The sequence below is a fragment of the Carex rostrata genome, chromosome 13, assembly GCF_964058835.1.
Source record: "Carex rostrata chromosome 13, lpCarRost1.2, whole genome shotgun sequence".
In the NCBI taxonomy this organism is placed as follows: domain Eukaryota; kingdom Viridiplantae; phylum Streptophyta; class Magnoliopsida; order Poales; family Cyperaceae; genus Carex; species Carex rostrata.
Window position 1 is genome coordinate 9,343,728 of NC_135930.1, and position 21,183 is coordinate 9,364,910.

Sequence of the window (21,183 nt, forward strand, 5' to 3'; positions counted from 1 at the left end):
GATAAAACGTTATGGACGTTTTCAAAACGTTGGTAACGTTTTATAATGATCAGAAGCTCCAAAAGAATCAAGTTATAACGTTATACAACCGTTGTAACGTTTTACAAACGTTATAACGGTTTACAAACGTTGTAACGTTTAACAGATACAGAACAACTGAAGAATTGCTGTTCAGTACAAACTATAAACGTTGTAACGTTTATAAATCGTTATAACGTTTTTGAAACGTTGTAACGGTTATAAAACGTTATGTAACGTTTTACTAAGCTGTCAGAGAATTAAAACCCTAAATCGTATTTGAATAAAACGTTGTAACGTTTAATAAAACGTTGTAACGTTTAATAAAACGTTGGTAACGTTTTATATCAAACAGCTCATTTTTGAGCTGCCACTATAAATAGACTGAAGTGATCACTTTTAAAATCACCTCAGCCGACCCTAATTAATTCAAAAGTGATTTTCTGAGAGCTTAGCCTACTCCATTGTTGTGAGAGCTTAAAACTTCAAAATCCCTCAAGCAACCTCAAACCTACTTCACTAATCTTGTTATAGATTAGGCTAGAGTGATCTATTGAGTGTTTCTCTTGTGTTCTTAGACAATCGAGACCTTGTTCTCATCTCTTTGAGTTGGCCGTTTGACCTCCCGCTTGGTGTGTAAGGGCTCAACGGTTCACAAGTTGTAATCCTTTCGTATTGGGTAATAGGAAGGCGCACCTCACAAGGTTGCGAAGCCCCGGAGACGTAGGCCTTTGTTTTGCCGAACTCCGTTATCACCCCGCGTGTCAAATTTCTCTAAACTCATCTCTTTACTTTCAATTGCAATTTAATTTCAGTTTTTGAGCAATTAGAGGTGCCCCTTAGTGCAACACACCATGCTCTCCTCGTCGGATCTCGACGGCGCACCACGCTCTCCTCGTCGGATCTCGACGGTGCACCACGCTCTCCTTGCCGGATCTGACGGTGCACCACGCTCTCCTCGCCGGATCTTGACCGCCATCACAACTGTCGGCGTGGGTAGATGGTGGCGAGCAGTAGAGGAGAAGAACAGGATGAGTTTTGAGTTATGTTGAATTTTTTTTTCTTTCTAAAAGAAGATTGAAAAGGATGAGTTTTGACCACGTGAGGGAACAAAAAAGAAAGGTTGTTAGAGGGACAGATAAGGGACAGATTCAAGGAGAACAACATCTTTACTCAAAAAAAAAATTCTACTTTGAATTTCATGTGCTATTTTTCATTCTTCGACGGAGAATCAATTCTCAATAATCAAATCTATAAACAAATATAACTTAAAATATTGAGTCTATTTTATTTTCGAAAGTTAGATGTGTACGAAAGTTGACAATATAAGTTTTAGAGATTTACAAAAAAAAAAAGTTTAGCTCTTAGATAATAAATTATAGGATGACATGATAACGTACACAAAAAAAAATTAATATTTGAAAATGGTTTATAAAATTTAACTATTCTTTATATTTTGTTTTATTTATTTACATATTATTTTACTTAGATATTGATGAGTTGACAATTCATTCAAACAAGAGACTAAAAAACTTAAATTAATTAATTTCATTAATAATAATAATTATTATTTTTATGCTACTACATTATTTGCAACAACTATACTGTGTGCCTTGCTAAGTGCCGTGCTAAGATTATATTTATTTTTTCTTTTGTCATGCTCTTTTTACTATTATGGAGACCATCTCACTGCTTTTAAAGTTCAATAGCTGACCAAGCTTTTTTTTTTCGAGATAAACCCATAGACATCGTTATATAAAATAAATAGAATACATAATAGATATACTTTGTTATACAATAATTAATAAAAATTAACTACCTATCACTGATTAATAATGAAAAACAGCCAAAATAATAAAATTAAGAAGAAATAATGTAATGTCTTGACTGGCTTATCCAACTTCACATTCTGTCAAAAAAAAAAAAAATCTCATTCTGCCCGAGTTTGCCCAAGTTTTCAGAAAGAAAATCTTTCAATTTATTTGAAGAATTAATTGCTCGATTTTGTAGATTGTCCATTAGGGCTGCTTTATTAATTTCCTTTTTGATCCATGGACAAAATGGTCCAAATAAAAAATGTCTCTTATCTCATTGCTGTCTTGAGCCAAAATCTTACTGTTAAAATCCGCACCCCTCCTCTTGCTAGAATGAGTAAAGAAAACAAATATGGGTCGGTGCCTCGGTGGAAAAGCGTACTGAGAGAAAAAGGAAAGAAAAATGAATTCGAATCCTTTGAGATATCTCAAACTTTGCGTGATTTTATGAAAAAATCCAACCGTTTAAATATGTTCTACACGAATCTCAAAGCGCACATAATACTGACCCCTACATCACCCCGAATAGGCACCGGACACGTCGGTCACGCAAAAGTTGAGATATCTCAGAGGATACGCACTCAAGAAAATGGGGGCACGGATCAAGGAAGAATTAATATTTTATCTTGTTTGTAAAAGATCTCTCGAAAGTTGCATCTTTGGAGTCTTATCTTTAATATTTTTCCGTGTCAATATCGTAATTATTTCTCCTAAGACTTCTTCAACAAACCTTTTTTATCCTTTTGAAAATTAATTGAGTGTTGTTGTTGACATTAGCAGGGGTGAGTAAATTACTCATAACTCACTTATTAAAAACTCACTTAAACTCATTTATTTATCAACTCGCTTAAATTTGCTCATTTACTTAATGAGCGAGCATGAGCATGCCCCAACTCGCTCGCCACATCTAATCTCTGCCACATTTAATCCCAAATAAATTTATGTAACATTAAATCAATTAACTAAATTTATGCAATATTAAATCATCTTTGCAGTCTTGCCTCATTAAATCCCTATGTCATATTCATACATTCATATTTTTGTAAAGTCGGCGGAACAAAGTCGATGCTACTGTGGAGAATGTAATATGTTGATTCTATTTTGTTAATTTTTGTTGGATTTTTATTCTATTTTATTTAAATGAATTATGACAATTTGTTAAATTTTGGTACTCATAACTCGTGAGCCGCTCATAACTCGCTCATTAAGTAACTCGCTTAAACTCGCTCATTAACAACTCGCTCCTTTATTTAATGAGCCGAGCATGAGCATACTCTAACTCGCTCATTAATCACCCCCTAGACATTAGTCAGAAAAATTTGCTTTTATAAAAATATATTCATAAAAGCTTGCTAATATTTTTTCGTAGCTCCATACTAAGGAACCATAAATTAATGGTATACAAGTTGCTAATACGTAACTTAAAAAAAGACAATTATTTATTTATTTATCTAATGCGTATCTTAGATAAGTCTCTGGCAATAAAGACCAGTGGCGTAGCTAGGATTTAAATTAGGGATAGGCAGAAATTGAGTTTGGGTTCTATTTTTTAAAAGAGTTCGGGTTCTAAATAGGTTCGAATTCAAATTACATAGGCATAACAAACAAGTTATATAAAAAAAAATTATTGGCAGCTACTTAAAATTAAAACGTCTATTTAAAATAAGTGAAAAATTTCTAACTACCCGTCTCTTCTTATTTTAAAAAATAAAGAATAGAGGGACTCAATTATAACTTTCCTTTCTCCATCTGACAACTCCACTTTCTATTACCACTTACTAATAAGTGAAAAAAAGTCCTTACTCCATCGTTTTGAATCTGGTTTTTAGCCGTAGTGTTCCCCTATGAGTTTTACCAGTATTCGTTACTGTGAGTTTATTCAATTGAAAATTGGAGAAAAAAAACTCTTCAACTCCTCAACTTCTTAGAAATTGGAAAGTTGGAGGCTTTGATTGGCTCGCAGGTAAAATCAATATTGATTTTGCTGGGACTTTTGTTAGCGGGATGGGAAAACATCTAAGTCAGGGATAAGCAAAATCAAATCTAGAGGTAGACAAGATCTACCAAAGAACCTGGTTCAAACTTTGTTTTTTTTTCAAGAGTAGGTAACTGCCTACCCGCGTTCTAATGTAGCTCCGCCCTTGAATAGGACCGCATTATATAGGGACAAAAGAAGTATCTTGCCATAGTTTGCAAATTGCAATAGTGCCTTATTTTTGTTTTAGCCAGAGTAATCTAGTAATGAATATAATATAATCAAATTAAAATGACACAACACATGTTATAAAAAATAAGACCAAACTCCAAATCCAAAAAATAGAGAATAAAGGAATTTATAAATAAATAAATAAACTAAAGAGTGAGTTCGATAATAAAAATATATTATAAATATTAAAAATCAGTATTTAATTTAGTGATAAAGAGCAATAATTTTAGCATAAAAGATTGTGAAATTGAAACTTGAATGTAAATTCTTATAAAATAAATAAAAATTGAAAATTAAACCTTCATTTTTCTATAAAAAAATATTATAAACTTTGAACACAAAAGACGATGGATCCGTAATTTTTATTGATAGGAAAATAAATATTAAAAATAAGAATGGTTGACGGGAATTTTTAAAAACAGGAAGGCAGTATTTGGCATGGCGTCCCGCATGCCACACTTTGGTTCTCCAGTAAAAAATAAAAATAATTAAAGAAGTGGGACGCCATTGCAATGTTTGGTACGATGGAAGAAAAAAAAAATCCTGAAAACTGGACGCCATTTCAATTCTTGGGTCTGTGGGAAAAAAAAAAAAACTAAATAAGTGGGACGCCATGCCAAGGCTTGGCCCCGCGGAAAAATATTTGAGGATGACTTAGATTGAAATGGATGACTTAGATATCAATGTACATAGTCAAATATTGCACTGGATCTGAATATTGCGCAGTCAAATATTGCACTAGATCTGAATATTGCGCAGTCAAATATTGCACAGTCAACCAGCGGTACTGTGCCAAATATTGAAATGGTTGACTTAGATATCATTCTACACAGTCAAATATTGCACTGGATCTAAATTGGATAACTTTTGACGATCTGACTTAGATTGAAATGGATGATTATATTTTTTCCGCGGAGCCAAGGAAGGCATGGCGTCCCAGTTAATTTTTTTTTTTCCGCGGACCCAAACCATACCATGGCGTCCCACTTATGGAATTGTTTTTTTTTTCACCGCACCAAACATTCCAATGGCGTCCTAGCCGAAATTTTTAAAAATGCCATTATACAAAAATAAATAAACCAAAACGCCATTTTCGGTTGGAAATTATAAATTTCGCATGGCCGCTTCTGAGGGCAGCGGGCACCTGGAGCTGGGCCGCTTCTGAGCAAAGCGGTACATTTTTTGGGCCGCATTAAAGCCCAGCGGGCTGGGCCGCATTGGAGGGCAGCGGGCTGGCCGCTTTGGGGCGTAGCGGCCACGCCTCAACCCAGGCAAGCGGCCATGGTACCATATATAATCCCATAATTACGTTTTTTTGATATCAATCCTCATTTCTCATTCCATCCCTTCAAATCAGGTAATTTTCTTCTCCTTTCTAAATTTAAATTTTAGTTTAAAGTAGGAGTAGGATTAGGAATAGGAGTAAGGTAAATATTTAGGGTTTAGGATCAGGTAATTATGAAATTGTACCAAAATAATTATGAAATTGTATGTAAATTGATTATTGATCAAAATAATTGTAAAATTGTACCAAAATTGATTATTTGACCAAAATAATTATCGCATTGTACCAAAATTGATTATTTGACCAAAATAATTATCGCATTGTACCAAAATTGATTATTTGACCAAAATAATTATCGTATTGTACCAAAATTATGAAAATTAGTTATTGACCAAAATAATTAATACCCAAACTATAATTATTTTTTGAAATTTAATTTGAAATCCTAATAAGACCAAAATAAATACAGCATGACATCTATGGGATCTGGACCGTCTTCTAGTAGGGATATACCTTCTTCCAGTAGAGGTGCACCAGTACCCACTCCATATGAGATGTCACAGTATGTCGATGCGGCATTGACATCTGTGGTCCCCGGTATCCGGCACCGCACTGATCGGGTATCAGACTTTCTCTGGTACCCGAATGCGGAGCACCGTATCTTGGAGGCTGCCACTGGAGTAAGTTTTATACTATTAATAAAATTATAATTTTATTTCAAATTTTATTAATAATTTTTTTTTAATTTAGGGACTAGATACAGTTACAGTACGCCACAACAAAATGTGGCTTAAGTACCAGAAGGCATATGCAGGGACGTTGCGTGCCATGGGATTGTACCAGCTATCCCAGATGGCCGAGGAGATTGCCGATCCGGGATTGTGCTCTGGGCTCATTGAGCGATGGCGTCCCGAGACCCACTCATTTCATCTCCCCCACGCTGAGATGACAGTCACCCTACAGGATGTCAGTTGTCTATGGGGTATGACCATTGTCGGGGAGCCTGTGACGGGCGTCGAGTATGGAGATTTCAGATCCTTGTGCGAGGACCTGTTGGGGATACCGCACGCTGCTTTGCAGAAAGAGAAGAAGAGAGGCTCCAAGACACAGATCTCCCCAGGTATCATCAGCTTGGCAAAGCTGAGAACCGCCTTCAAGGAGTTTCCAGCTGCTAGTAGTCGTCCCCCTCAGGTATGTAAATTTTATATTATTTACTTATACAAAATTTCAGTTTTCTTCTAAATAATATTTTAATTAAAATAAATAACAGGCCACCATTGATCAGCACTTGCGTGCATACATTTTGGAGATGATCACAGTCAAATTGTTCCCTGATTCACACGGAGATCAGGTACGGCTGTGCTATCTCCCATTGCTGGCTGATTTGCCCAATGCGAGCAAGTACAATTGGGGGGCTGCGACTCTCGCATGCTTGTATAGGTGTGTGACTTGAAATTATTGTTTACAAATTTCAATATGAAAAATATCATCACTACACCGGTTGTTAACACTAACATTGTACAGGGGTCTTAATCAAGCATGTCTAAAGAAGAACAAGACATTTATTGGACCATGCATGTTGTTGCAGCATTGGTCTTGGGCGCATCTGATTGTTGGCCGTCCGACAATCACTTGCAAGACAGATGTGCCAGATTGGGGCAGACCCGAGCCAGACACATGCCCTGCATATGCGCATATGTGGAGCTATCCGAAGACCTATATCGGGGCAGGTCATGGCGGGACTCTCGGCATCAATCACTAGAGACAGGAGATCGAGCATCTCAGGGATGATCCAGAGTATGTTACATGGCAGCCCTACAGAGAATATGTAAGTTCTTAATTTATTTAAAATTTGATCTAAATAAATTTGTAAATCTTGACACATCTGATTGATGTAAGTGTTAAATCTATGAATTCAGCTCGAGGTAAACGGGGTACATCAGACCTATCTTGAGATACTGCCCGAGAGATGTCGGCAGCAGGAGCGTTACTGGCGTGCAGAGGTGCCCCTCATATGTTTTCAGGTACCGTATTTGAATTTATTTTACAAATTTTATCTATGACAACACTTATTAAAAAACCTACTAAATTCAGATTGTCGAGCATCATTACCCCGGTCGGGTCATGAGACAGTTTGGATTGAGGCAGACAGCTCCTCCCCCAGAGCCGATCAGTGAGGATGTTTGGCGACAGCTTCATTTGGCCAAAAACATCTCTCCGGGCAGAGACTGGGCGCACTGGTACAGAGAATACGTCCAGCTGGCATCCGCTATCGACCCACCTATAGCTGATGAGCACCGTCACATGGATGTACCGCCAGTGTAAGAATCTCTCTTTTTTAGTCTCTCTGGTTAATGGATGATACGTCGCGTTGATGACTTTTTTTCAAAAAAATACAGGCCTTATAGAGATTGGTATCAGGAGTGTGGCGCGTACACAGTGTACTTAGAGGGGTGTATCACCGACAACCCTCACGAGCGTGCACCGAGGCCGAGGGATCGGCGAGGACGAGTTCATGGTATCATTCCAGCCGGCGCACCGTTTGCATCTACGGTATGTTTAGTTTTAAAAACTTGTAAGATTTACATCTGTACAACATTTATATATTGTACTTATAATTTTGCAGGCCTTATATCTTGTGAAGAGCTGTGTCATAGCGGCGACAATGGCCACAGTGCGAGGCTGGAAGAGACTCGGAAAAGCCATTCTAAAGCACAATGTACCTGCGGTCTGCCAATGTGGGTACAAGACGCGCCTAGACTCTCTCTTGCGATGTGCAGGTTTGCCTGGATGTGATCAGATTGATGACATATCGGATGAGCCTGATATATACGTCTGATACGGTGGTGACGAGGCATTGTGGGCTTCAGTCCAGGACGCTCAGACTGTCGGTCAGGCGTTCGACAGAGGGCAAGAGACGCTTAGGAGACGCGCTGCAGAGCAGGCTCAGGAGCAGATCCCTACTCAGGAGCAGATCCCTACTCAGTTTTTCTCTACGCAGGTAAGTTATTTTTTTAATATATACAACTTGTGCATTTTTTTAAAAAAAATGATGCATAACTTGTTTGTAAATTTGTAGGAGGAGGAGGGACTCGGCTTCAATATCGACCCAAACCCTGATGGTTTGTATTCTCCGGGTTATGATCCGACCCAGTCGATTCCTCCTGCATATCTACCAGGGTTCACTATGCCGCACCCCTTTCCACCCTTTCCTGGCAGCTCACAGCCTACGCAGTATCCTCCCATTCCAGACTTTGCTGGCACCTCCACACAGTATCCTCCCATTCCTGACATCTCCATGGATGATCCTATCGTGAGAGCTGCCTACGGTATGTTTCCGACTCAGGAGTCTGGACACACAGTAGCATTTGGTCCTGCAGTCCAGCACTCAGCTGAGATTGAGGAGGTCGAGGCCGTTGAGTCAGATGATTCTCTCGACCACACGCCACTCGCAGTGCGGATTAAGGGTTTGAGGACTAGGAAGGCGAGGCGCCCATTCACTCCTTCTGACTTTTAGGTTGTTGTTTGTTTTTGTATTTTTTTTTTACTCTAGCGTTGTCATATACTATGATTTGTTATATCAGGATGCTTATCTTTCTTTTATGTTGTTATTTATTGTACTATTTTGCTTTTATCTTTCATTATTTTTCGTCACAGTAAATCCGAACGTAACGATTTGTAAAACAAACAATAAAATAACAAATAAATCACAAATAAATCAAAACAAACAATAATAGTGCGCCTAAATAGGTGTCTGCATGTTAATACAAAAAACGAGTAATGCTTGCCTAAATAGGTGTCTGCATGTTAATACAAATCTAAACTTGACCGTCGGATAAAAATACATTGCTTGCCTCTTTCTCAACCTGAAAATTTAATAACAAAAATGTATTGTTACTCCTCTTTCTCAACTTGAAAATTGAATAACAAAAATGTATGAGTTAACTACCTCGTGCATCTCGAGCAGCTCTATTTTGTTGTTCTTGTGTATCTCGGCGAGTCTGATGTCCTCTCCTTCTATTATGAAGTAAATCGAGCCACATCGGAATCCTATTAACTCTCCTTCGACCCAAGGTAATATTTTTGTCATTTGGAACAAGGATCGGGCCTTCATTTTCCGGCCAATCAGACTGATTGTCATACACATGCCATTCACCCAGCCATGTGTTGATAAGTGTTTGTATGTGGTAGTAGTAATGTACAAACCTTTCAGGGTCAATGCCTCGGAGACGGCACACTGCCAGAACATGAGAACACGGTATTCTGTTTAATTGCGGCTTCTGGCATGTGCATCTAACCGTGTTCTCATCCATGATTACCACCGTGTATTTATAATTCGCTTTGGTAAACCGGCCAGAAGCGTCTTTCATGTATGCATTAACTTTCTCTTGTGTGGATGTTATCTCAAACTCGTTCCAGTTGCCAAATCCACCGAGCGTCGTCATAGATTGTGACCTCCCGCACCGTTTGTTAATCAACTACAAAAAATACATTGCTTGAAATTAATAAAAATTACAAAAATAAAATAATTTAATGAAAATAACATACCTCGTGCACACGGCATGAGAACTGTTGACCCTGGCTTGCTTCAAATTGCACTTTTGCCCTCCTTTGAGCAAACCATTGCTGACATTTGTAAAACGTGTCCTCAATTATTGCTGCTACCGGCAACCTACGAGAAGATCTAAAAAAATTATTGAGCGACTCGAACCCGTTCGTCGTCATAATTCCCCAACGGAAACCCCCATCCAACGCCTGGAATATCTTCCATGGTTTAGGACATTCGTTCTCATCTTGATCTAGATACTTACCCACACCATCCAACCAATTCAGAGCCCGATCACATACATCTCCCATTGTTTGCATTCCTTGCTCATATCTCCTCATCTTTCTCTTCGCCACACATATCCTGAAGTACTTGATTGCTTCTTCATTGCAATGATTCTTTTTCATATTTTCTGTTATGTGAGTAGCACAAAGACGGTGAACGCACTCATCCTCATCTTCCTCATTCCATCCCAGATCATCCTGTCGAAACACCTTTTTTATGCCCTTACCCCTATCAGTGATGACACACACAAACCTGGAGCGAATTACATTGCGCCTCAACCATTGCATGAACCATGCACAATCTTCAAAATTCTCTGTATCTACCAATGAAAAAGCCAACGGGAGGAGCTGATTTTCTGCATCGTACCCGGTTGCAATCAACATTTTACCTTTGTACCGGCCTGCTAAGAAACAGGCATCAACAGTGATGACAGGTCTCAGGTGTTGGAAAGCCTCTATGCATGGTCCAAATGCCCAAGCCGCCCTATTAAAGTACCTGTAAGGTCCAGGCTCACCAGTTGGATATGAGGTAATATCAAACAATGTACCTGGATTTTTTCGCTTAATTGCCTCCAATAAGGGGACTATAAGCGCATATGACCCCTCCCAACTACCAAATTGGCGGGCAATTGCCAACTCCCTTCCACGCCACAATTTATTGTACGCTGGTACCTGACCGTTGTACGTTTGTGCACAAGCTATTATGACAGAAGTGATACTTAAATCTACGTCATTTCTCATGTGCGCCGAGATGCAATCGGCAACCATAGCAGCGGTCAACTGTGCATGATCTATTCTTGTGGCATCCGCATGACAAACATGTTTTGTTGGGCACTTGGATACTTTCCATTGTGTACCAAAACCAGTGACCCTTGCATTAATGTACCAACCACATCTGGGGTCCTTGCACTTGAACCTAATCCGTTGTTTGTCACTGTGCGTATTCTTAATCTCTTTATTACAAAGAATGTGAAACTTGTAAATTGCAGCTTTCATTTCCTCCTTTGAATCATAGGTTTGTCCCTCTGACAATTCATTTTCAAACTCTGCATGTCTACCAAATAACCCCACATTTGCTTCCTGAAAACCTGACAGGTCATTGAAAGCTGCAATCGGGTGCTCAACCCCGCGACCCATTATCCGAAACCCTTTATCAACCTTGAATTTTTTTGTCTGCCCGAGCACAGGCCTCGTATCTGCTGTGTCACTGTGATCGCTCATGCAATCAGGATCAACATCCCCCCAATTTTCCTCTGCCTCTTGTATTTCCGGATCCACCGTCTCCTCAGTTTCCTCCGGATCACAAGGCTGGGCTCGGGATCGATGGGAGTGCTGACTATTAGACGGTCGGTCCCTCTGAACTGGGCCTTGACTACTCTCAGGCATGTCAATCGGCAAAGGGATTCGGGACCGACGGGAGGGCCGACTAGTAGACCGTCGGCCCTCCTGAACTGGGGCATTACTACTTTCAGGCATGTCAATCTGGAAAGGGGGTTGGGACACTGGACTTGAGGAGGTTGAGGCATTAGCCCGAATAGCACCCCGGATTAACCTTGCAAGGGGGTTAGGACGCTGGAATCGGTTAATCTCCACAAAGAGTTCAATTATCTTGTATCCACCCCCAGAAAAACTAATTGTCTGGTTGTACAGTACCTGCCAGACTCCATCATTCTGAACAGGAAAAAGTTGGAACCAAGTTTGGCCTGAACCAGTGGGCATGCTAATTTTGGCCTGAATATCAAGGTCATATCGATCCTGATTCAATCCGAGGTTCTGAGAAATAATCGATTTCAGAACCAACAAATCAGTACCTGATATTACAGGTATCACAGAAACAGGCCCGATACTGTAATAAACCCCATTAGGGCCTGTTAAAATCTCACCACCAGTGTAAATAGATACCATAACAGCCATTTGGTATGAGTATAAGAAAACCTAAAATTAAAAATTAATTAAATTAATTATAAATACTAAATTTTTTTTTAAAAAGAAAAAAAAATAAAATACTTACAGCTGAAAAGAATGGTTTGTGTCCGTGAAATGAATTTCTCTCAACTCTCTGCTTCTTTGCTATCTATAAATAAACTGGCGTTCATGGCCGCTGGCCCGCGTGCAGGCCTGGTGCCCGCTACCCCCGAAAGCGGCCCAATAAAATAACCGCTTCGCTCCAAAGCGGCCCAATTCAGGCTGCCCGCTTCCCACCAGAGCGGCCATGCGATTTATAGTAATTCCAGCCACGAATGGCGTTTTGGTTTATTTATTTTTGTATAATGGCATATTTAAAAATTTCGGGCGTCCTAGTTATGGAATTTGTTTTTTGTTTTTTTTTACTGTGGAACCAAAGTTTGGCATGGCGTCTCACAGGAACGCCATGCCAATATACTGTCTTCCCGTTTTTGAAAATTTCCGTCAACCTTTCTTATTTTTAATATTTTTAATATTTATCTTCCTATCAATAAAAATCACGGACGATGGATATTACAAATTGCAATATGCCAAGGTTTTTGGTAGAAAAGACACACTGGAGATATTTAACAGCCCTTTCATAAGATCTCCTCTAATACTTTTCCATTTTTTAGTGTCAAAATCCACTCATAGTCTTCATACTAATGCCCATGCTTTGTCAAATCCATCTCTAAATAAAGAATAAGAAAAGGCGCCGATCGCTATAGTCTAGTATAACCATAATAATAACTAACACGCAAACAAAGAAAACCTTTGATCAATCACCCCAAAAGAAAATTCAATCAATCGAGAAATTGAGAGTGAATAAAAGAGAGGAGAGAAAAATAAAACTATCAAACAAAACAGCTCTCCTTCCATTTTTCCAACTAATCCAGTTATTATCCATCTATCCTTCACACACTCCAAAGAAGTAAGAAGCTATTCTCTGCTGCCAATGCTGCGATCGGGATCGGCACTGATCGCGACGAGATAAATCTGCTCTGAGCATTACGTAATCCGTGTATGGGGGGAAGCAACAACCTAGTCGGTGGGGTGCGGCGCTGGTTCAAGTGGCGATCTAACTATCCGCAGAGCTCCAACTCGTCTTACATCAGCTCCTCTGTTGCATCAGGTACCGACGAATTTGAACAGGAGGAGGCGGAGCTAGAAGTGATCGAAGACTTGGATCTTACTTGTCTGAAGAAAATTCGAGTTCCTCAGAGAAAGACGACGCCATTAGATTCGCATAAAAAGGTGTCTTGTTTTAGAAGCAGTTGATTACTGTTTTCTTCATTTAAGATTTAGGAGCTAAATTTGGAAAAATAAAAATTTGAGGATTGATCGACCCTTTGCTGACCTAGTCATCTTAAAACGAGTAATGTTTGTTATGTTATTTATTAATCCAAGCTGGTATTCAGATAATACTTATTTTCAAACAGAAAGAGAAGTCATGATACAAGGAACGAGAACATCCCCCAATGCCCTTTTAGGCAATGTAAATTGCCTGGGTTTTTAAGTCATTGTTAATTTGAGAAATGCAATTTGAGCATTTCTGGTATCAGCTTGTCATTCCAGGTAAGGAATCTTAGTTTACCAAATCAAAGTTCAGAACATGTTAGTTGATTAGTTCAAGCTAATGATTCTTATGTTGAGCTGGTCTATGTTGACTTTGTCCATTTTTCTGTATCTTTAGCTCTAAAGAACTAGGTTGTTGTATATTTTAAGTTATCAGTGCATTTTTTTAAAGATATCAATATTTCCACACTCCTTTTGGTCTTGTTAGTTGGTCACATCCATGTGTTAGCAGTCTCCTATTTAGCTGTTATGGAAGCCAATTCAAGCTTTCCTTATATTTCTCCATTTTTCATCTATCATGCTCCTATTCTTCTTCTGCTGATACTTGGGCTGCAAATTTCCATTGGACGAAAGTGAGGCCCCTATTGTACCTTATCCAAAATTTTGATTTTCTACTCAACTTCATACTTTGGCTTCTCTTTTCTGAAGCTCTCCATGTGATTTCGCATCTCAATTTTTACTATTCTGAAACTTGAGGTTTTCGTCAAGTTCTTGATCTTTGGTCTATCTATTAATCCAGAGGGGGTTTTCGTCAATTTTTCTATTCTGAACCTCAGGTGCTTTTTTTTCGGCCCTGCCTTAGATGCACGAGGGGGGAGGGGGATTGTGAAGAGCAGGGGGTTTGAGGTGTTTTAGGTTTATCTCTCTGCTGGCTGTGAAGTTCATTTTGTTAGTTTATTGCGTTAGAATATGTCTTCTATCTGAGTTCATAGTTCAAATTTACCATAAAGAGTAATGTTGAACCACTTTGTTGTACTGCCGACCGTGTTAATGCTAATTATTCTCTTCTTTTTCTTTGTAGTGTGTTTTCAATTTACTTATGATTGTTTTCTTTTTTAACTTTAAAATCTAGTATCTGCTTCTATTCTGATTTCTGACACACTCCTTATTTCAATATTGCTACATAAAATGTAATACTGGAGATGTTATTAGTTATACTACATGATATATTATCTTCTTCATTCTCCTAAGAGAACACATCGAGCAGTTAGAGCAAATATATATATATATATTTTCTGATTCCATCATTTTTTTTTCCAATTGCAACAAATAGTAATGTACTTGGTCAGACTACACAATACAATACTGGCAACATTCCAGAAGTGGTATTCTTTACAGATTCTTTTAGTGTTTATACATAGTCATCCATTTGCCTCCAGTATTTACTGGTCTTACAGCTTTTCCATATTGCTTCTAGAATACTCTTGACATGGGGTTCTTCACTGAATACGGCGAAGCAAGCCGTTATGAGATCCAGGAGGTGATTGGAAAGGGTAGTTATGGAGTTGTTGCAGCCGCAATTGACACCCGCACAGGACAGCAAGTAGCCATAAAGAAGATCAATGATGTCTTTGAGCATGTTTCTGATGCCACTCGAATACTTCGTGAAATTAAGCTGCTGCGCCTTTTGCACCACCCTGACATTGTAGAGATTAAGCATATCATGCTTCCGCCCTCACGTAGAGAATTCAGGGACATTTTTGTTGTTTTCGAGCTAATGGAGTCAGATTTGCACCAGGTCATCAAGGCAAATGACGATCTCACTCCCCAGCATTTGCAGTTTTTTCTCTATCAATTGCTACGGGCCCTTAAATATATCCATACAGGTTAGCTTTTCAATTTTGGTTTTACTGAACACTATATAATGGTCAGTGCTTATCGGTATCCATACAGGTTATGATCATTTTCTTGGTTGGGATTTAATTGTTCAGAACTGTCTTGTACGTGCTTAGAAAATATTAAAGCCCATTTTACCCCTGCAACATGAGAAACATGTCATATGCTCCTTAAAACACGGAAAGGTCACAAATACCCTTCTTTTGATTTTTACAATGCTCAAATTGCCTCTCTTTTCCTTTTCATTCAAGTCTGGAATAGCAAAACTGAGATATTTTGGACATTTTATGAAGTAATGAGCAATGGGGTGGTATAGGATTTTGATCATATTTTTCGGGTTATTTGGAGATTACATGTTTTTGGGGTTGTACATTCTACATTAGCTGAATAAGAAGAAAAGAAAATGATACTTATACATAGTCATCCATTTGCCTCCAGTTTCATTGGTATTGCAGTTGGCAACAAGACCAAAGTTATAAAAGAAAATGATACTTTTAGACAAGCAAAATTAAGGAGGGAGGGAGGGAACAGAAAATGTATTCCTTCACAGCAAAAAGGGTTATATGTTTTCTTTTTTGAAAATTATTGCTCAAGAAGTCAGTAAAGCATTGGTTATCCCGTACTAGTGCAGTTAGCATTAGAGAAGCTAAGAAGGGATAAATAAAATTATATATCCTCATTAGAAAAGTTAAGAAAGGATAATTAAGAAAATATTATTGCTAAACAATCACCAGGAAAGAAAGTAGCATTCTTTTTTTCCTTTTTTCTAGTGGGAATTACTCATTGAGGATCAATTACCTCAGTTTCCAATGATGCAATAGCACCCAACGAAGCACCACAAACTTGTGAAAATGGTGTTTCTAAGAGAAGACACGGATACTGAAAGATCAATTTTAATGCAAATTAAAAACAGCCAAAGATACTTATAGATCCTATTTGTTAAATAAATTAAATGTTCCTTTTTTCTTCGTATTCAGCTAATGTATTCCATCGAGATCTGAAGCCAAAAAATATACTGGCCAATGCTGATTGCAAGCTGAAGATTTGTGATTTTGGGCTTGCCCGTGCCTCTTTCAATGATGCTCCATCTGCTATATTTTGGACTGTATGCACTTCTTTCCTTCAAATCATATTATTTTCTTTATTTTTGTTTGCTTAATTTTTTTTGTAAAAGTTGTATCTCTGTTTTCATCTCTAAAGGATTATGTGGCAACAAGGTGGTACCGCGCACCTGAACTATGTGGCTCATTCTTCTCCAAGGCAAGAATTTTATAAAAGTCATAGGATTTATATGACACGTGACAGATATATAAGCAGATTCTCATATTAATGCTTGCATTTGGCTCCTTCAATTTTACAGTATACACCAGCAATTGATATGTGGAGCATTGGATGTATATTTGCAGAGCTTTTAACTGGGCGGCCGTTATTTCCTGGGAAAAATGTGGTTCATCAGTTAGATATTATAACCGATCTTCTCGGGACTCCCTCACAAGAAACATTAGCACGGGTTTGTTGTTCACTTTTTGTTGTTTTTGTGTTGACTGCATGATACTTGAGTTGTATTGTTTTCTTTTTCTTGTTGGGTCGATTCATTATTTGCCGGAAAATTGCAATTGCAAGATGTTACAAAACAATAATTTATGTGCATAGCCCTAGAAAGATGGAAAATATAATGTGCAAAATCACTAGAACACTGGAAATATCACATGTAACCTTAGAAAGCAAAAGGATATCTGCTATGACCCTCGGTTCCTTATTTCTTAAAAAGAATTTAAAGACTGCTGCTTCTTTGCTTTTTCACTGCACAAGTAAAAGAAGATCTTAGGGTACTCCGGTTTTATTATAAGAAATTGGAGAAAGTGTCAGTGATGGTTCCTATGTTTGCTGGAAAATATGTATATTTTCAGGTTCTGCATAGGCTGAAATGAAAAGTTCCCTTTGTTTGATTAGTTTTTAGGCAGGCCTCCAAATGGACCTAATGCATTACAAGGCACCAACCAACAATTCCAACACAATACTGGATTGTGCCTTGCAATACTGACAGGAGATAGCCAGTATTAATATAACCCAATTCTTATGTTATATTACTGGTGGTTTGTTATTCTAGCGAAATAATACTATTCAGGCACTAGCAGACTGGCAAAAGGTGCCAGTCAGCACTGGTCATCCGTTATGACAGCTACAGCTATATCCGTTCCAACTTTTGATGGTAGTATGTATCTATATTTCTTAAATATGTGCAGATACGAAATGAGAAGGCGAGAAGATATCTAAGCAACATGAGGAAGAAAACACCGGTGTCATTCTTAGAGAAGTTTAAGAAAGCCGATCCAATGGCTCTCCGCTTGCTTGAGCGCCTTCTAGCTTTTGATCCCAAAGACCGGCCTTCTGCTGAAGAGGTACTTTCTGAAAAAGCAAGATTAGTTTTGCGAATGAGCACTTAAATACAATGAAATAAATAAACGTCTCTTCTCTCGTCACTAGTTAAAATGTTTCCCTGCTTAAATAAATGTCTATGAACATTAAGGGCAATAAATTAATTTCAGTTCTGCAAAATCTGATTCAGTGAGTAAGTGGTCATGAATAGCAGGAGATCCTAGAATCAGGGGGCATAATCATCACAGAGTTGATGCAAAGCCCCTCCTGTTTCTTTATTTGAGAATAGTTTTACTTTTATTTTATTTTAGGAGTAATATGATGCCGAAGATCAAATAAAAAAATGCTTACTGCTGAAGAGTCGCATTCTGAAATCAGGAATACTTTGCAAAGTAGTTCCTAAATTATCAGACTCTGACTGAAAATATCTTATCTTTTCATTAACTTTAGATAAGATCAACTGTATGACAATTGTTGAATATTAAAGACCAGTAAAGAGTGTGATTTATTTGGTATTTTGACAATAGGGACTATTCTGGAATTGATAAAAATGAGGAGTTTTGCTGCTATTTCATATTTCATGATAAGGCAGGGCTGTTTTGCAAATTTCTTATAGTAAATAACACTCCATTTGTTTTTTTCTTGTTATTATTGTCGTAGTCAGGTTAGTACCAGCAAGGTACCATGAGGTAACCAGTCGGAATCACTGGTTTTCATTTGTCTGCTTTCTTCTTGGTTTGGTTATTTTTTATTATATTTGCCCTTCTGCAAACTTTTCTCTTATTTTCTTCCTTCAATCAGGCACTGGCCGATCCATACTTCAAAGCTCTATCCAATTTGGAGAGAGAACCATCAACAACACCTATCTCAAAACTCGAATTTGATTTTGAGAGAAGGAAGCTGACCAAAGATGACGTCAGAGAGTTGATTTACCGGGAGGTAAGACCCCACAATTGAATTCTACTCAATTTCAACTGCATTTTCCCTTCCATTTTTAGCGTGTTAATTTATTGAGTATTTATGTAAAGCAAACAGATTTTGGAGTACCATCCCCAGATGCTACAGGAGTATCTCCAAGGGGGAGAACAGACTAGCTTTATGTATCCCAGGTACTATACTTTGAGATTACTGCACCAGACTTGACTGGAGAGGAACTTTGTAACTGAAGGCATAAAAATTATAATCCTAAACCCTGAAACCCTGATACAATAAATAATGGGCTGATACCTCTCATTATTAGCCATGCATATATACAAAGAGGTCAAACAACTTCATTATAGTGTTAGCTCTTAATGTTTTTTCATCTAATTTCTTTTTCTTAGTGGTGTTGATCGATTCAAGAGGCAATTTGCGCATCTTGAAGAGCACTATGGCAAGGGAGAAAGAAGCTCTCCTCTCCAAAGACAACATGCATCTTTGCCAAGGCAAGACTGCAAATTGCATAAATTATAAACTCCATTTTATTTCTTGATTTTTCCTTTTTACCCTGCACAACCTTCTACAACTTTTAGAAAGAAAGCCTCTAATTTCATTTGTGAGTTCGATTCTGTGAATTAGGGTTGTAGGTGAGAGAGAAGAAGCAATATAGCGGCATAATAATATATACTTCTCCATTATGTGTTCTGGCTCAGAAACCATAGGAGAAAAGGGGGGAAATAAAATTAAATTAATCGAGTCCAAAGGATTATCAATTTGGTGCTAAACCTTCCTGATGGTCCTGTTCGGTAGGGAAAGAATAGGGGAATTTATTGGAATAGATTCTCTATTCCAGCCTAACAAGAAAAGAATTGAGTGGAATAGTGGAAATGGGAAAAGTGGAATTTCAAACCCCTACTTTTTACAGATAGGTCCTTCCTCTATTCTCTGTTCCCTGGGAATAATGGAATAGAGGAATTGACCTTTTCCAAGAGATGGAATTGGCTCATTTCCTATACTCTTCCACCATCAACAAAACCCGTCTGGAATAACAAAAAACAGAAGCATATTCCAAGTTCCACTTTTTCTCTAATTCTTTCACTATTTCACATGCTGCCAAACGAGCCCGATACTATTATCGTTGCTCAGAGGTGTGCACCTTCTGACAACTGTGATTTGTGAACAATATCTTCTCATTCTTTTTTATTTTCTTTTGAGACAGGGAAAGGGTTTGTGCTTCAAAGGATGAAGCCCCAGACCAAAACAAAGAGATAGAAAAGAGAAGTGCAGACTCTGTGGCTCGTACTACCATCAGTCCCCCCAAGACACAACACATTGAGAGGGATAATGTCAGTTCTTCATCCCAAAGTATTACCAACTCCAACTCACCACGATATTTGAAGAGTGCAAGCATCAGTGCCTCTAAGTGTGTTGTGGTCAATGGCAAGAATGATCCAGAGGTAATTTACTGAATCATGTTCGTTATCTTTTTGCACATTCTTACTTTCCTTTTTGCTTGCAACTAGAAATATTGTCTAATGTGCTTCTATAATATTGAAAAGAAGTTTCCCCAGCATCTGTCTACATTTAAAAAAAATCTGAAGGACAGAGTTTCCTTTCAAAGTACTTACGAGGAAATCAACAACCCGTAGATTGTTATATTCTTGTTGAGTGCTAAATTTGTGTATTTTGAGAAATATAGCAATGCATAGGTGATGGGGTTGTCTACATCTGCAAAGATAGACGGATGACTAAGTTCATTATCCCTTTGGGTTATTGTCAACATTTTATATTTCCTTTATTTCATGTGAGATTGGGATGTGGGGGGGTGGCACATATATGAGAATTTATAAAGGTGTGGATGAAAAAAGTTCACATGTGATAGTTTTTAATTAGAATAAAGGAACAAAGCTGAGCAATCTATTGAGATTTTGCAGGCATAAGAAAATTAAAGAATTATTAACCTTTAATATTTTGAAAATTCAAATGGCAGGAGGATTCCATTTTGGAGCAACCAGATGAGGTAATGGAGGGCTTATCCCAGAAGATTGTAGCAATGTGAAGTAACACTAGACGGTAAAGATAAACCATACCTTAAGTTATATAAAGAACAATGTTCAGGGTTGTAATACGAGTAAAAATCTCATGTGATATGCTGTTGTTGCAACGTCTGTAATTTGGAGGGGGGCAGCAAGCTATCACTGCCGGTCCCATTTATTAAGGTTTCAGCCTTTGTATCACCAGAGGACATTTTAATGTAGAGGCTTCTGTACTGTTAAAGAAAAGAAAATACTAGTCTTTTTAAATTAAATATCAAAAAGATAATAATTCTAAGTTTGGTTGTGGAACTTATTGATGCTCGGTAAGTAGGTCGTTGGGCTTATTTAAATGGTGTAAATTGTGTTTTGCAAGATATTGGTTTTGTTATCCTTTGATTGTGTTTAGTTAGAATGTGTCTTGGGACGGACAAGTTCAAATCTCTTACTATGGTTACTATGTGCCAACTGCCTTTTAAAAATAAGTTAAAGTGTCTTTTTTTTTTGAGAAAAAAATAGGAGTCAAGCTCCCATTTCATTGATATAAGGTTGTTACATGGATGT

At 38.0% G+C, this 21,183-nt stretch overlaps 2 protein-coding genes across 2 annotated transcripts; one reads left to right on the forward strand and one right to left on the reverse strand.

Moving 5' to 3' along the window:
• Positions 1–9,230: 9,230 nt before the first annotated feature.
• Positions 9,231–10,921, reverse strand: LOC144563916 (uncharacterized). The gene is made up of 3 exons (XM_078313379.1): positions 9,872–10,921; positions 9,530–9,801; positions 9,231–9,234 (listed from the first exon to the last, which is right to left on the reverse strand). Exons 1-3 carry the CDS (start codon positions 10,919–10,921, stop codon positions 9,231–9,233), a joined length of 1,326 nt encoding a protein of 441 aa, XP_078169505.1.
• Positions 10,922–12,880: 1,959 nt separating this feature from the next.
• Positions 12,881–20,914, forward strand: LOC144564477 (mitogen-activated protein kinase 9-like). The gene is made up of 11 exons (XM_078314073.1): positions 12,881–13,351; positions 14,871–15,279; positions 16,267–16,394; positions 16,490–16,549; positions 16,650–16,799; positions 17,536–17,691; positions 18,470–18,607; positions 18,704–18,777; positions 18,991–19,092; positions 19,806–20,043; positions 20,577–20,914. The coding sequence occupies exons 1-11, from the start codon at positions 13,121–13,123 to the stop codon at positions 20,643–20,645; spliced, it is 1,755 nt and encodes a 584-aa protein (XP_078170199.1). The 5' UTR covers positions 12,881–13,120; the 3' UTR covers positions 20,646–20,914.
• The last annotated feature ends 269 nt before the right edge of the window (positions 20,915–21,183 follow it).

What these genes read in the sequence shown, in the direction of transcription:
- LOC144563916 (XM_078313379.1), bottom strand. Translation starts at nt 10,921, where the DNA reads ATGGTTGCCGATTGCATCTCGGCGCACATGAGAAATGACGTAGATTTA. An exon ending in TCTCATGCCGTGTGCACGAG is followed by an intron (nt 9,802 to 9,871) that starts GTATGTTATTTT and finishes TATTTTTTGTAG; the next exon opens with TTGATTAACAAACGGTGCGG.
- LOC144564477 (XM_078314073.1), top strand. Translation starts at nt 13,121, where the DNA reads ATGGGGGGAAGCAACAACCTAGTCGGTGGGGTGCGGCGCTGGTTCAAG. An exon ending in CATTAGATTCGCATAAAAAG is followed by an intron (nt 13,352 to 14,870) that starts GTGTCTTGTTTT and finishes TATTGCTTCTAG; the next exon opens with AATACTCTTGACATGGGGTT. An exon ending in ACTAGCTTTATGTATCCCAG is followed by an intron (nt 18,778 to 18,990) that starts GTACTATACTTT and finishes TCTTTTTCTTAG; the next exon opens with TGGTGTTGATCGATTCAAGA.